Raw genomic sequence first — 15,995 nt, forward strand, 5'->3', positions numbered from 1 at the left:
CATGACACCACACTGTGAAACTGTTCACAAGTGAAAAGCCAGCATAAGGAAGTATAAAACTTGTAAAAGCAAATGGCAAGTCAAGGAGCAGACGTTGAGTGAAGATGTCGGTGCCTACCTGAAGACCTCAAGAACAGTCCTCTCTGGCAATCTGGGAGCCACCTGCCTAAAGGCTTTTTGGAAATCTTCCAAAGTTAAAAATCCACGATCTATATGAAAACAAAACAGAAAACATTTTCTTAGTTCCATAAACCCAATGAACTTTCAGCCATGATATTTGCGTGAACCTCTGTTTTCATAAATATTACTAGGAAAATGGCAATAATTTATAGCTGACTTTACATACATGGTAATCCAAGATGGTCTCATGGGAAGAATTTGAGAATGGACTAGCATTCTCCACAGTGCAGTCCTGGGTGACCTCCAAGGGCACTTCCAATCCTACCGTGCTGCTCGGGGAAGGACTGTGAAGGTACTCAGTGAAATAATGGTCTTTGTGAGTTGCTACAACAATTCAGTCTTCAAAATTCACTTTTTTTTTCTTGCTCCATGTTAGAATTATATTATTATTTGGGGAGTGACCACACAGCAGCTAAGACACAGAGCCTGGTCTCTTTTCATCCCATGTTTGAGCTGGGGTGGGGGGGAAGGGGGGTCTGAGGGCAACTCCCTCAGTCACACTCGGCGTGGGGAAACAATTCCCCAATCACACGTGAGGGAAGTAGGAGCTGAAGGGGAAAGCCACACGGTCTCCCACATTTCCATAGGTAACTTGTGGTCTATAACCCCACAAGGCCAGTCCTTCTGTTGTCCATTACAATATAGGGACAGTACAGAGATATGCAGGCACAATTATAAACACCATGATCCAACTATAAATCTCATTGCATCCGGGGCAGATACTGGGCACAGTGGTTAAGATGCTGCGTACGATGCCCGTGTACCATAGAGGATACCTGAGTTCCAGTCCTAGCTCTGCTCCTGATTTGATTCCAGCTCCCTGCTAACACACCCTGGGGGGCATCAGATGATGACGGCTTGAGCATTTGGGTCTCTGTCACCCAAATGGGAGACCCAGATTAGGTTCCCAGCTCCTGGCTTTGACCTGGCCCAGCCCTAGCTGTTGTGGGCATTTAGGGAGTGAACCAGTGGCTGGAAAATCATTCTGTCTATCTCTGTCTCTCTCCATCTCTCTGCCTTTCAAGTAAATAAGAAATAAAAATTAAATATATATTAAATATATAAGTATTATTCCGTGTAGCTTAAGATTATGGAGAAGGAAAAAATTTACATCAACACCATAGTTGATACTGAATGTAACAAATAGCCTCTCAGATAGACTGTAACTTGATTTACTGATTATACATTTTCATTTACAGCTCCTTAGTAGTAATTTGCTACATCCACACACTCAACAGCCACAAAACACTTACAGCGAATGTCAAAAGCCGTGAAGATGTGTCTTCTTTCATTCTGATATAGTTGGGCCTCCTTCTTCTTCCTTATGATCTTTACAAACTCCTCAAGTAATACACCTAGAAGTTTAGGGGAAAAAGCAATTTTCCAGAGATGACAGCTTTCCTCTTAAAGAAAAAAATAAAAACAGAAATGAAAAGTGATATATAACACAAATAATCAGAATTTATTTTAATTTCAGTGAATAGTTTTACTCCAAAAGATCTATAGTCACTAAGACGTTTTGCTAAGCGCTAGGTAGGTACACCCAACACTTGCTATCAATGCCAAATGTGACGGACACTCTTAGGGTTCATGGGATCTTTTCAGGGGATGGGGATAGTGACCTTGAAAAGTGAGCACTCTTCCCTCTAACAGAGATGGCAGACAGGCACGAAACTAGCTATTAAAGAAGGTCTCATCAAGTTTTCCTTATGCGCCTTTGATCCCCTTTTTCCTTCCTAGCCAGATGTCACTGCAGCAGGGTTTTTTTTCCAACTGGGAGATCGGGTCAGAGAAGTAGTTTCTCCAAAGTCGCTGTCAATGGCACACTGCACATAAAGGTGGGGGGAGTATTACATCAACAATAGAGCTGGCACCAGCCCCAGCCCTGGATCCACCCCACGATGTGTTCAGCAGCCTCGGGCTCAGCTTCCTGCGACTCCTATAATAAAAGAACCCAGCATGATAACGGGAGATTGGATACTGTGCTTACGATGTCTATGAAAATGAATTCTAATGTGATCTTTGTAGTAGGCTTAAAGAGCGGAGCCAAGAGCTTAAACATCTTAGAGAAGGGAGTCCTAAGTATGTAAAAAGAGAAGTTCATTTTTATAACTCAGGATTTCCATTTTTTAAAAAAAGTCATCACTCTGTTTTAAAAATAGCCCCAAATCATATATTAACCACACATGCCCTTTTCCTTTTGGTGAGGTAATACTGAACTTTATTCCATTCCTAAAATAGTTTTGATTGCTTAAAAAAAATAGAATAATTTTTCTGTATTTGTAGAGATTTATAAACTAAAAAAAAATCTATCTTTATGTTTTTACTGACCCTTTTACAACATTCCAGGACCTACTAAGTGCCAGGCCCTGTATTAAACTCTGGAAAAGGAGAGGAAAAAAGAACCTCCGAGATTCAAGGGACTGCCGGGCTAGCAGGAGAGACGGTCACGCCACAGGCTCCACCACAAATGTCCCTGAAGTTGCCATCTGGGGTAGGGGCAGTGAAGGGGAAAACGGTGTCTCGGGAATCCTCTCGAGGGCACGCCCTGGTGAAGGAGAATGCGCTTCGAGGAAGAGATGCCTCAGCTAAGACCTAACCAGGAGACAATACCAACTGGCTAAGGGGCGGCAGCAGGAGCGTGCCAGGCAGTGGAAACAGCACGTGCCAGGCCCTGGGGCGGGGAAGTGGGAAGTGAAGAGGCCATTGTGAACAAGAGATGGCAAACAACAGAAGACGAGGTTGGCGAGGGAGGCCAGGCTGGAAATCACGGGCCCGCATGCACCACAGCACATAACTTGGGTTTCATTCAGGAAGAAATTATAACGATCCAACTGGGAAGTGACAAGACCTGACTTAGATTTTCAAAAGCTCTTTCTGGCTACTGCCATGGGGGTGGGGGAGGGGAAGAACTACAGGAAAAGCAAAAGTGTAACAGGGGAAGCCAGTCACAAGCCTTTTGGCAAGAGACGCAGGTGCTAGGGTGCTGGCCACGGGAATGAGGAGCAGAAGGCTTCCAGACACATTTTAGAACAGACATGACACAACTTGATGGAGAATTAGACATAGCAGGTGGGAAGGAAGATGTCAAGCATGACCCATAGATTCTGCTTCATGACTCGGTGGTTCAGGGAGTCACTGGGGGAAGAGCAGGATTATAAGGTGAGATGTCTGGTTCCAGTCTGGATGTGTTAAGTGTTCAACGCTCGGTGGAGACAACCAAGAGGAAAAGTCAAGAAGGCAGCAGGCTGTACTCTGGGCCACAGGACAGACCTCCCAGCCCTCAGCAGAGTGCCTGCAGGCATTCAGTAAACCATCAGCAGCAGGGAGCCTTAGGGGATTGCTTCCAAAACTCCTACAGGTACCAAGACCCATGGATGCTCAAATGCCTTTTATAAAATGGTGCAGTAATTACATACAACCCATGGTTAGCCTCCTGTATACCTTAAATCATTTCCAGCTGGCGCCGCAGCTCACTTGGCTAATCCTCCACCTGCAGTGCCGGCACCCGGGTTCTAGTCCTGGTTGGGGCGCCGGATTCTGTCCCGGTTGCTCCTCTTCCAGTCCAGCTCTCTGCTGTGGCCCAGGAAAGCAGTGGAGGATGGCCCAGGTCCTTGGGCCCTGCACCCTCATGGGAGACCAGGAGGAAGCACCTGGCTCCTGGCAGTGCTGGCCATAGCGGCCATTTGGGGAGTGAACCAACGGAAAAGGAAGACCTTTCTCTCTGTCTCTCCCTCACTGTCTGTCAAAAAACAAACCATCTCCAGATGACTTATTCTATCTAATACAAGGCCAGTGCTATGTAAATAGTTAGCATGCTATTGTTCAGGGAATGATGACAAGAAAAAGAATTCTGTACAATTTTTTTCAAATATTTTTTATCCAGTTGATTGAATCTGCACATGCCTATTCTGTGGATGCAGAGGGCCAACTGTATGCACCGCAATGACTTCACATCTCAAAGAGCACTATTTCTATCACTATTCCTATCAGCAGTTAAGGTTAAAGGAATTGAGGTAGCTCCATTCTCATCTAATCACTCTGTGGCCAGAAGACATATGGGGATACTTCAAAAATTTCATGGAAAAAGTGGAATTAAAAGCTCTATATTTAGCAGGCTGCTGCTGTGTTGCAGTGGATTGAGCCGCCATCCCGTAGGGGCACAGATTCAAATCCCAGCTGCACCACTTCCAATCGAGCTCTCTGCTAATGTACCTGGGAAAGCACCAGAGGATGGCCCAAGTCCTTGGGCCCTTGTACCCACGTGGGAGACCTGGAAGAAGCTCCTGGATCTTGACTTCAGGCCCTTGTGGCTATCTGGAGAGTGAACCAGCAGATGGAAGCTCTCTGTCTCTCTCTCCTGACCCCTCTCCATAACTCTGCCTTTCATTGATAAAGTTTAAAAAAAAAAGTTCTATTTAGCACAAAAAATTCTGAAATTCATGTATAGTTTTTTCACAACACATTTTCTATGTGTGTTTTGAAGACCCCTCAAGTTTAAACCTGCTAGGTGAGGTTAATATTGAAGCCTGGCCATGCTGTGTTGCCCTAAGAGCATACCCATCACTTTAGTTTCATGAACACCAAAAGCTAGTCAATTAAATAGCATCTAGACTTATCAAAGCCTTTTAATAATTTATCCAGTGATAATGATAATGTCCCTGAACCAAAATGAGTCCATTTGCCACGTGCATCAGAAGGCCAAACATCAAAGACAATGTCTTGTGGAAACAGTTTACTAAAAAGTGGACAAGCAAGGAGCCAGGAGTCATTCTGAAATCTGACTTCTTGATCAGGGGTCTGGAGAAAGTTTTATAGATTAGGTAGAAGAGGGCCAATGAAGCAGAAACACTGGTGAGGCAAGTTCTGATGGGGGCTTGGAATCAGGCCAGCACAGTGTGTTCTATGCAGCTCTCCTTTGACAGCAAGAATTTAAAACATATATCAGGGGCCAGCGCTGTGGCATACAGGGTTAAACCTCTGCCTGTAGTGCCAGCATCCCATGTGCCAGTTCTAGTACCAGCTGCTCCACTTTGGATCCAGCTTCCTGCTAATGCCCCTGGGAGAGCGGCAGAAGATGGCCCAAATACTTGGGCCTCTGCACCCACTTGGGAGACCCAGAGGAAGCTCTTGGCTCCTGGCTTCAGCCTGGCCCAACCCTAGTCATTACAACCATTTGGGGAGTGGACCAGCACACGGAAGCACCTCCCTCCCCCTCCCCCTCCCTGTCCCTGTCTCTCTCTCTCCATCTCTGTGTATAGCTGCCTTTCAAGTAAATAAATCTTTAAAAAATATATTAGACCCATAGTTAATGCATAAGATGGGAGAACTTTTCGGAAAGAATGGGGAAACATAACAAGAGAGTTTGAGTCTGGGGCGTCAAGAGGTAGTATCCATGGCAGGTATCCTGGGCACTTCTTGGTAGCCTTTTCTACTCTTACCCCAGCCCACCTCGCTAGCCTTCCTCCACAGCTTCCTGGTGCCTCCCCTAGGCAAGGCTCTACTGGACCCCTTATCTCTGCAAGTGTAAAACACTGCCTGTAATGCACTTTCTCCTTTCATCTCCCTAGTGAATCTTTCTATCTTCTTCCAGATGTACCTTAAGCGTTAACTCTTCTTTGAAGGCATCTCTGGTTTCTCTCAGCTGAGTCCCTTTTCTGTAACCCTGAGGAGTTTATGGTAATCATGTGGCCACATGGCTGTCTGAGACGTGTTGAAGGAAGGCGGTACACATTTTTGAAATTTCATCCCCAGCGTTTAGCATGACGCCTAGCATGTGGCAGGCATTCACTGGGTTTTCTGAATATGTTAACATATAACAAACAAATGCTAACTAAAAGGAAGGTCTTATTTCCAGTTTTCAGCAAAAAGCATTACAATATATGTTTAAAATAATCTTATAGCTCTGCAAACTATCGCCCAAAAGTAGGTCTCTTTTTTGTTCACAAAGCCAGCAAAAAAAAAAAATGTAGAAACTCCAATTTATTAATATATAATAATCCAGTAAAACAAATGAAATTCAGAGAAAGGAAACAGAAGCATAATTGCTTTTTACTTATCACTGCATCTAACTTTGAGAAATGATGAGGGTGGAAAAAACACAGTTCCACAGCACATGTGTGGCGGTCTCTTCTAGATTATGGATTCAGATAATGCATCAGTATTTGGAACTATATTCAGGTTTTTATTTCACAGTCTTGTGGGCACAAAAAAAAGTTTCATTTTTTTACCAGGAGAAAAATTTATGTAGACTTGAAATGTATAATGAACAGTTTAGATTGCTTAAAGAAACAATCTAGTAGCAAAAGTAACCCTGCATGTTCTTTTACACTGTTTTCCCACAGAATCATATTCATTATTTGTTAACGTCAGTTCTGAAGGGGTCAAAGTGCCTGAGTTCTTGGACTGTAAATACACCCCTCCCGGCCATGTCCTTCACTCGTTTCGGCCTTCCAAGGCAATACATGACTTTTTGAGAAAAGGAAACTTTCATTCAGCTTGGCTCTCATGCTGTACTAACACGATCACTTTCCAAAGCCAATACATGATCATTTACATCTCCTGAAGCCTTGTAATGAAACACAATGTTTTAACATCTTGCTGCTTTTAAAATGGCCTAGAAAGAGAGTGCCTACTACTAGCTCCACCTGCTGTCACAATATTCAAACCTAAAATTTCCACTTCACAAAGACTTTCGCATGATTCTATTGGCATTAGATTTCAAACTCAGTGAGAAAAAAGTAAAAGAATATGTTCAGAAAATTCTAATTTGAAATACAATGTTAAGCCCTCTTTGTACGCTGTTCCACTAATAACAGTTACCTAACCACGCTCTACTGTGGTTACAAATTAGGATCACAACACCAGGAACCACGTCAATCTGTGTTTATCTGCATTTATTATTAAGATGTCTATTAGAGTTCAGAAATCACCTGTGTAGTTGGACACCAGCAACAGTTTGCAGATCTCTCTCCCTCTCTCTCACTAGGAAAAGTTCTTCTTTATAAACAGGAAAACCTGGAGCCAGCGTTGCAGCACACTGGGTTAAGCTGCCACTTTTGGTGTCAGCATCTCATATTGGGATACTGGTTCAAGACCTGGCTGCTCACCTTCTAATCTAGCCCCTTACTAATGTGTCTGAGAAAGCAAAGGAAGCTGGCCCAAGTGCTTGGGCCTCTGCCATTCACTTAGACCCAGATGGGATTCCAAGCTGATAGCTAAAGCCTGGCCCCACCCTGGCTCCTGTGTCCATCTGGAGAGTGAACCAGTGGATGGAAGATCTCGCTGTCTCCTTCTCACAGTCACTCCGCCTTTGAAACAAATAAACCTTTTCTGAAGTGTCCCCCCTCAGGACTCAGGCCTGAGGATTAGGGCATAAAGACCACCAGCACCAATGATCTGTACAAATCCTTCCTGACTTCAGGGCTGTACAACTGAAAAAGAGCCCCTTCAATTTTACACACTATCCTTAGCAGAATGAGCCCCTTTCAAGTTCTGTATGGAATGGCTATGTGTATTTTTACCTCCTAAACCACTTAATACATGTGATGCAGATAAGTCATACAAAGAAACAGACTAGGAATGCTATCTTTCTTTCCTTTTTTGTTTTTAAGACATTTTTCCCAGGAGAGTAATCATCTTTCTCCACAGGGGTGGATAGATTCAAAAAGTCCAATAAAGCTATATAGTTTTTTTCCTTGAAAGTTCCATTATGTATATATTTTTTTGTGGTTCACAGTTCTAAGCTTCAGGGTCAGTGCACACAGAGAAATCCCCTGAAAATGAAGCAGTCTGGTGTCTGGCTAGCACCGTGAGCTCGAATTAGAAACTGCAATAAACCTGGGGAGGGTGAAGGAGAAAACAATAAAAACGTCAGGTTATCTGGGCAAGAAGCCTGGTGCTAGATTTACTAGAAAACTGAGGGTTCAAGTTCATTGTGCTGTTTTTCCATGGATTGAAAATGCCTAAAATGAGGGTGAAGCAGCCTTGTAAAAGGTGTAATGTAAGCCTTCTCCCATGTGAGAAATGAAATTCAGACTGTGACTTCTGATACAATTTGTCTGCTTAAAAAGACTGTAAAGACAGAGGTAAAAGTGCCATCACCGGAGGTGAGCAGTCACAGCAGGGGGGGTAAGCAAACTCAAAGGACTGATATTTTCTTCCAGCTTCCCGCAGAAGAGTGGGGAACAAAGAGAACACAATCTACCTGAATGGAAGAAATCAAGTTTTACTGCATCACTGGGAGGAGAATGAGTAAAACCAGGTTGCAGTAGAACAGAGGAAGCTGAGCCAATAAAATCTGATGTCTATCAAACATGGACAGGAATCGCTGCCTTTTTTTTTTTTTTTTTTTTTTTTATCATCCACATCTCCTGCTCCTAAAGCTTCAAAGGTTCTTTGGTGTTAATAGCACAAATTCCTGGCACCGCATTACATTCTGGAGCGGAAAGCTGCATCCTTCCTTCTAAGCAGACTGGTCCTTACCCTTCCCTTCCCAGCTCTCCACCCCCATCAGGCCAGCTTGTTTAGCTGAACCCAATTCAATGTCAGGTTCTGTGCTACACTCTGCTGGTGCAGGAGGTAAGAATATTCCAAGGAGAGTGGACTCTGTTGATGGGCAAACTGTATTAATAGCATGAAGGCTGATGGATCTGGGTCTGCAAATCTGAGAGGGGAGAAGCAGGGAGTACTGTACTAAGTGGCATAGGGTCTGGTCCAGGAGGAAGAGTTCAGGCACTGAGGGTGGAGCCCTTGAGTAGAGGGTCTATGAGAAACCCCCCACAGGTGGTATGCAGGAAGAGCCCTTTTAGATGGTGCTGAACGTGCCACACTCTCCACCACCTGTGGACAGGCCAGCAATGAAGCCCCTCTGTCTTGTTACAAACAAGTCTACACGATATCCAATGTGGGAGGGAAGTGTGTGGGCTACTTCTGAATCTGTCCCAAGTTCTGCACCCACGCTGGCCCAGCAGAGCACATGAGAGCCACGGGAGCTGGAGATCGCATGCCGCTGGTGTCTGCTCTGCATTCATCTGCCACCTTTTCAAAGCCGCCCACTCTTCAACACTCAGCTTCAGGACCATCGTATCCATGTACAAAGAGGAAGTGCCACCTTCCTTTGAACTCTTCAAGATCTTCCTGGCTATGTGGTATATATTTGTGTAACACCTGGCCTAAGAGAAGTGACAATACTTCTCTCATCTTCCCTAGCACATAAGATACGCATTTTTAATGTCATTGGTTCAGTGTCTGTGTCTCCTAATTCATTCCTTGCATTACACCATTCAAAAGGCTACTTCATCCTCATTTTAGGCACTTTCAACCCATAGAAACATATTCACCATTTTCTAAATGGGAAAATAATTATAGGTATGTATGGGTGACTATCTGTGGGCAATGCCACAAAATAGTCCTATAGTTATAATTATAGATAAGATAATCTTAATGCATATGCAGTTTCCTAATTATGGAAAAGAACTGAGAGCAACTGAAATCTGAAGTCAAACAAAACCTTCACCCCGTTACACCCTGGCCTTTGTTCTGTAGGCAAGAGTTAAAGACAACAAAATACATACAATAGCAGCAAGTGTTTTACAACAGAACCTCAGAGACAAAGAAAAATGGGAATTTAAATTCAGAAAAGTAGACTGTTGAATAGTCAATGGTCTGGTTTAAAGCATGTCAGACAAGACAATAACAGATAAAAGCTTATGAGCCAACTGGTCATTAGCCTAATCAGAAATTATTTTTCAATTGAACTTATTCTGTATGGCATGACTGAGTCCGACAGTGCGCAATTACTGTTCGGATGAATCAATCTCTTTGATTTTTCCATCATTCAAAGTTGAAGATTACAAGTAAGTTCCTAGAAAGCTTTTTCAAGTATGAAAGGAAAATATGTTCATTATTTCAAGAGGGCAATAATATAAGGAAACAGAGGGGAAAAAATGCTCAGTCTAATCACTCAGTGAAAACAAAAGACAGAGGGACCCTGCTCTGGCTTTTCCCTCGGGTGCGTTTTATGTGGATGTGGGGTGATAACAGAGACAGTGGAGTGAGGATTCAGTAGAATAATGCCATCCTGAGTCTCACCTGTAGCATTTAGCAATATCCAATGTGTAAGAGTTGTATTAAATATAGTAATCAATGCATAGTGTTCAGATAGCAGGTAACTGTTTAGAAAATGACAACCACAGTAACTACAACAATAATTTTTAAATGCTGTATTACACGTAAAGGTTACTTCATAAAGAATCACACAAACACCAGGTATTTATTATAATTTCTTACACATTATTTTATTATTCCTTACACATTATTTTATTATTCCTTTCTGGATCTTGGTTTCCTCATGGTAAAAAGGGGACAGATAACCACTTTCTAGACTTTTATAGGCATACTTCTTTCAGTTTGTGTACATGGTGAAGTCATGAAATGTATGAGAAAGAACAAGTGCATGAGTTGCAAAAAAAAAAAAAAAATACTCCCCAGTAGGGAAGAGGCACCAATAATGTAAACTGGAACCAACCTCGCTGGTGATCTGCTGCTTCCTTACATAAGTGGCTTGATTTTTTTCTCTCTCACTAATAAACGTCCTTGTTTCTGGCTGTCTAAACAGTTTTTGCTTACATTAGCTTGCTTGTGGGGTTACAAGCAATAAAAGATGTCGTTAGCACCTTTCAGCCACTCAAGCCAGCTGCCCTGAAATTCTCCCGGCAAGAACTTTTCTTTCTGACATTCTACTCTTATTTCCAGTAGTTCTTAGCCTAACTTTTCATTCTTATTAATTTTCACAAGGGACCCCTACAGAAATGACCCATCCAAAGAGGACTAGACTTTCTGGGGAAGCAGGACCTGGTCTTCCAGGTTTAGAAATTGTCCCAAACCAAAAGCAAAGTGGGTACATCTTCAGGACTTCGGCCTTCCCTAAGGGCAGCTGAGTGAGGTCAATCCAGGACATGACCCTGGATCTCACCCAGGATGCTGGGCAGCAACTGGGCCCACACAGGGAACTCCACGGAGTGGCTTGCTCGAGACCTGGCGTGACCTTGCCTTGAAGTAAGAAGAGCTTCGGGAAGCAGAAGGAGAGTCCCCAAGTCACAGCTACCAGAACAACACTGGAAAGTTGGTGACCTGAATAGAGTTCCCAGGAAGTCAAACCAACATTTCACTTCTTCAAGATCAAAACATTAAGAGGAGAGATAATGTATTTGGAAAAACATTTAATCTGTGTATGAACCCTCTTTATTCAGGAGAAGTACTATGAAAATAGGACTGAGGCATTCACAGGGAGAGAAAGTGGACTAGACACTCTGAAGTTGGTTCAGTACTGAATAGCTCCAACATAAGAAATTCATGTTAGTGGCCGGGGCCACAGCTCACTTGGCTAATCCTCCGCCTTGCAGCGCCAGCACCCCAGGTTCTAGTCCCAGTTGGGGCGCCGGATTCTGTTCCGGTTGCTGCTCTTCCAGTCCAGCTCTCTGCTGTGGCCCGGGAGTGCAGTGGAGGATGGCCCAAGTGCTTGGGCCCTGCACCAGCATGGGAGACCAGGAGGAAGCACCTGGCTCTAGGCTTTGGATCGGCGCAGTGCGCCAGCCGTAGTGGTCACTTGGGGGGTGAACCAACGGAAAAGGAAGACCTTTCTCTCTGTCTCTCTCTCTCTCTCACTGTCTAACTCTGCATGTCAAAAAAAAAAAAGAAAAGAAAAAGAAAAAGAAAAAAGAAATTCGTGTTAGCAGCAGAGTGTTACAGTGGCTTCCTGTTCAAATGGATATTTTACATTCTCTTCATGGTCTTGAGCCTCCCCATTCAAGAGACTGTGAATTAAAACTGGCTGAATAATTAGTGTCTTGGTTATAAGCTTGTTCCTTTAATCCTGCTTTAAGAAAGCTAATTTGATGTTGAAATCAAAACCGTAAGAAAGAAAAAGACTGGAAGCTTGTAGCCTGAGTAGGATCCCTTCATGGCAATTTTGGAACAAGGCACTAAGCACCTACATTTTGATCTCACTCCTCCAAACGAATCCTTTCTCTGACAGCTTCCCTGAATTTCCAAGATGACTAATTTACTTCATAACCTTTTGAAGTAGCTTTGAAACATTCATTCTTAGAAAGAACTGCTGAGAGAGGAAGCATCCTAACGACCTGATTGAGAAGTGGCTGTAAGAGTCACTCCAGGATACTGCAAGCAAGGAAACGCACGCTGGACCAGTCATCAGAGTTGGAAAGCCCTTGGTCACAGGGAAGGCTATTGTCAGCATCAAACGATCCCATAGTGCGTTGGAGGAAATGTTCCCCAACAAGGCAATGTTTGCCGCACACAAAAGAAACCATGTGAGTGCAGTGAACGCAGACGCGTCCTTGTCTACACACAACTCGGATCAGGAGGAAACTCCATGACTGCGGCAAGTGTGAGAAATGATCCTGCACGAGAACTCACGCAGGAGGAGAGATCCTGTAGTTTTCTGAACATAAGGTATCTTCAGCCACGAGTCAAACTGCAGAAAGAAAATACGCACGAGGAAAGTATCATTGGCACCCCAAGAGGGTCCTTTTACCGTGAATCTGTCCTTACACTGTTACCAGAGCACTCGCACACAGGAAGTCCAGAGCGTACAGAAGGTGGGAAAACCTGCCAGGACTCACACAGGAGGGAAACCGGATGAGTGCGACACACGGGGCAAAGCCTTTCTGTGCAGTTGTATCTTCCTAAATGTAAAGGGCACGTATGGAAAGGAAACCTCTCAGTGTACTGACTGCAGATTAAAGACCTGTGGGAGTCACTCTTTACATCGAACCCCTCATTATAGATGTAGAGAATTCGGGGAGTCTTTCTTCCAGAATTTATACCTCTCTGTATGTCAGAAAACTGCTTAAGAAACCTTCGTTATGAAGCCAAATCCTTAACTCAAAATTAAAGAACAAACACGAGGAACAAAATAATAATGAACACTAAGGTGCCTTCAGCAAAAGTCGCACTCAGTATGTCAGAAAAGTCATGTAACAGAGAAACACTATAAATACAACGAATAGGGGAAGACCTTCATGCAGACAGAATAACTCAGTGACTATCAGGAGACTCTCAGAGGTGAGAAACTTAAAGCAGAGAGTGTGGGAAGTCCTCCTGCCAGAAACAGAACTTTTTATAGGTTCAAATACCAGAAACCATGAGAAAAGTGTAATTAAGACTTAAATAGGTATACAACTAATTGAATATCAAAAAAACCCAATATTTTTAAAGTGTGAAAATTTTCAACAAAAAATTAAAAACCTGGGAAAATTCTATCAAGTTAGGAGTTACATCAAAAACATGTTCTAGCATTAATATTTTTATAAAAGTTATAATTCATATGTGGTTCCAAACTTTGGTTGCAAAAAATAAAAGCTTTTCAACCTAGATATCACCAAAATATTATACACTAAATATAAGCGAAATATTTAATAAGATCAAAGATATATATTTTCTGAGATATAAAAATGGTTGTGGCTTAGTAAGTTAAATAGCTCCTCAGGAAACAAGCAATGGTTAGTGTTAATTCTTCAATAATACCGCCATCAGGAAGATTCTGTGGAAATAATATTTACATTAAATTTACCAAAATAGAATTCATAACTGTCTACAAGGCAAGTCTAAGTAAGTGAAAAGAATCAATAACTTGTATCATTCATTTTATATCACAAACAAGAATGTTACATAAACAAGATATTTCCATTTGTTCTTTTTACATTTCTCAATGTATTCTGTATGTAAAATTTCACAATATGCAAAGCAAGAGAATAACCAATTACCAGAGAAATAAATGTTATTGCTAAAAGAATGCTTTCTCTATCCAGATTTAATAAATATATAGAAGAGTCAGAGAGCAGAACACATGACTGCAGAGTTTCAGAAGTGTTTGTATAGAACTGGCATTATTTCTTCTAATATGTGGTAGAATTCACCAGCAAAGTCATCTGGACCTACAGTTTTCTTTGGGAGAAGGCCTTTTAACTAAACAACTGCTTTGAGATATTTGAGATAGGACTATTCAGGTTATCTGTTTCTTCCTGAGTGAGCTCTGGTAGTATGCATCTTTCAAGGAAGTTGGTCAGTTTATTTATTAAATTGTTGACATAAATCTGTTCATAATATATTCCTATCATCCTTTAAGTAACTGTAGAATTCATAAGTTACAAATATCACCTCTCACATTCCTAATATTAGTAATCTATGCCTTTTCTCTTTTTGTTCCTGCTCAGTGTAGAGACAGTCTCTCAATTCTATGATTGCACCCTGCTACAGTTTGAAAATTATTTGGCTCCCAACTCATACAGGCCTTTTAAACCTCCATGTCATAAGTTAACATGACTAAGAAGGCAGAAGCGTAATCCAAGTTTATGAGGTGGGCCTGTGGGCAGTCCTTAGACCACTGGGGCCATGTCGTTGGAAGGTGCTTTCAGGAGAGTTGGTTACAGAAGCTGAATTAAATCTGCCTCTCTTTCTGCTTCCTGGTTCTCCATATGGCCCTTCCTTCCCACATGCTCTGTGGTGGCCATCCACTACCCTTACCAAAGGCCACAACAGTGCTGCCACCCAATATTAGGCTTAAAACTCCAAAACCATGAGCTAAATAAACCACTTTTTTCTCCCTAAGTAGCTTGTTTCATGAATCTCGTTGTAGTGCCCAAAAGCTGACTAGAACATGTCAAAAACTCAGCTTTTAACTATCCGTATTTTAGTGTTTCTCTTTTCAATTTCATTGATTTCCATTCTAAACTTTGTTATTGCTTCTCCTCCACTTACTTTGGGCCTCATCTGCTCTTCCTTTTGTAATGAAAAGTGAAAGCTAAAGTCATCAGTTTAAGACTCCATCTTTTCTAATGTAGGAATTTATCACTATCACCTTCCAAGTACTACTTTCAATGTATCCCATAAAATCTAAAATGTTATATTTTCATTTTTATCTAACTCCAGATATTTTAACTTTCCCCTTTAGATTTTTTCTTTAACCCATTAAGTGTGCTTTAGTTTCCAAATATTTTGGGCTTTTCCAGACATCTTTTGCTATTACTTTTTAAGATTTATTTATTTATTTGAGAGGTAGAGTTACAAAGAGAGGAAGAGACAGAGAAAAAGGTCTTCCATTCATTGGTCCACTTCCCAAATGGCCACAATGTCCAGAGCTGGGCTGATCCAAAGTCAGGAGACAGGAGTCTCTTCTGGGCCTCCCAAGCTGGTGCAGAGGCCCAAGCACTTGGGCCATTTTCTACTATTTTCCCAGGCCAAAAGCACAGTGCTGGATAGGAAGAGGAGCAGTGGAGAGACGAACTGGTGCCTATATGGGATGGCAGTGCTGCAGGTGGAGGCTTAGCCTACTATGCCACAGCGCCAGCCCTTGCTATTACTTTCTAATTCCTTCACAAGGAACATGGTTTGTATCTTAAGTGTACTGACATTTGTTTAATGGTCCAGAACATATGCTCAATCTTATTAAATATACCATATGGACTTGAAAAGGATATGTATGGTGTTGCTGGGTATTCTATGGATGACAATTATGTTAAGTTGGTTGAAAGTGTTATTCACTTCCTCAAGATCCTTACAGAACTGACGTCCGTTAGCAAGCACTATTGCTGATGAGATTTTGCAACTTCCTATCATCACTGTGGATTTACCTAGTCTCCTTTATAGCTTTTATCAGTTTCTGGCTTCATATATTTTGAATTTTCACTATTAGGGGTATAAATATTTAGAACTGTTTAATCCTGACAAATCCACACCTTCAGCATTTTTAAATGATACTCCTTATTCCTAGTAATATCCTTTTTCTGAAGTTT

The 15,995-nt window shown here is 42.2% G+C and overlaps 1 protein-coding gene across 4 annotated transcripts in view; it reads right to left on the reverse strand.

The window, feature by feature from the left end:
* The window catches only part of EFCAB11 (EF-hand calcium binding domain 11), a 174,017-nt gene that overhangs the window by 150,441 nt on the left and 7,581 nt on the right, over positions 1–15,995 (reverse strand). For all 4 annotated transcript variants that reach the window (XM_051826159.2, XM_002719686.5, XM_070065524.1 and 1 more), the window contains exons 4-5: positions 1,434–1,535; positions 119–209 (exon numbers count right to left, since the gene is read on the reverse strand). In XM_051826159.2, the coding sequence (XP_051682119.2) occupies positions 119–209; positions 1,434–1,535 (193 nt within the window). The remainder of the gene's footprint in view (positions 1–118; positions 210–1,433; positions 1,536–15,995) is intronic.

This window comes from Oryctolagus cuniculus, chromosome 20, assembly GCF_964237555.1.
Source record: "Oryctolagus cuniculus chromosome 20, mOryCun1.1, whole genome shotgun sequence".
Taxonomy (NCBI): domain Eukaryota; kingdom Metazoa; phylum Chordata; class Mammalia; order Lagomorpha; family Leporidae; genus Oryctolagus; species Oryctolagus cuniculus.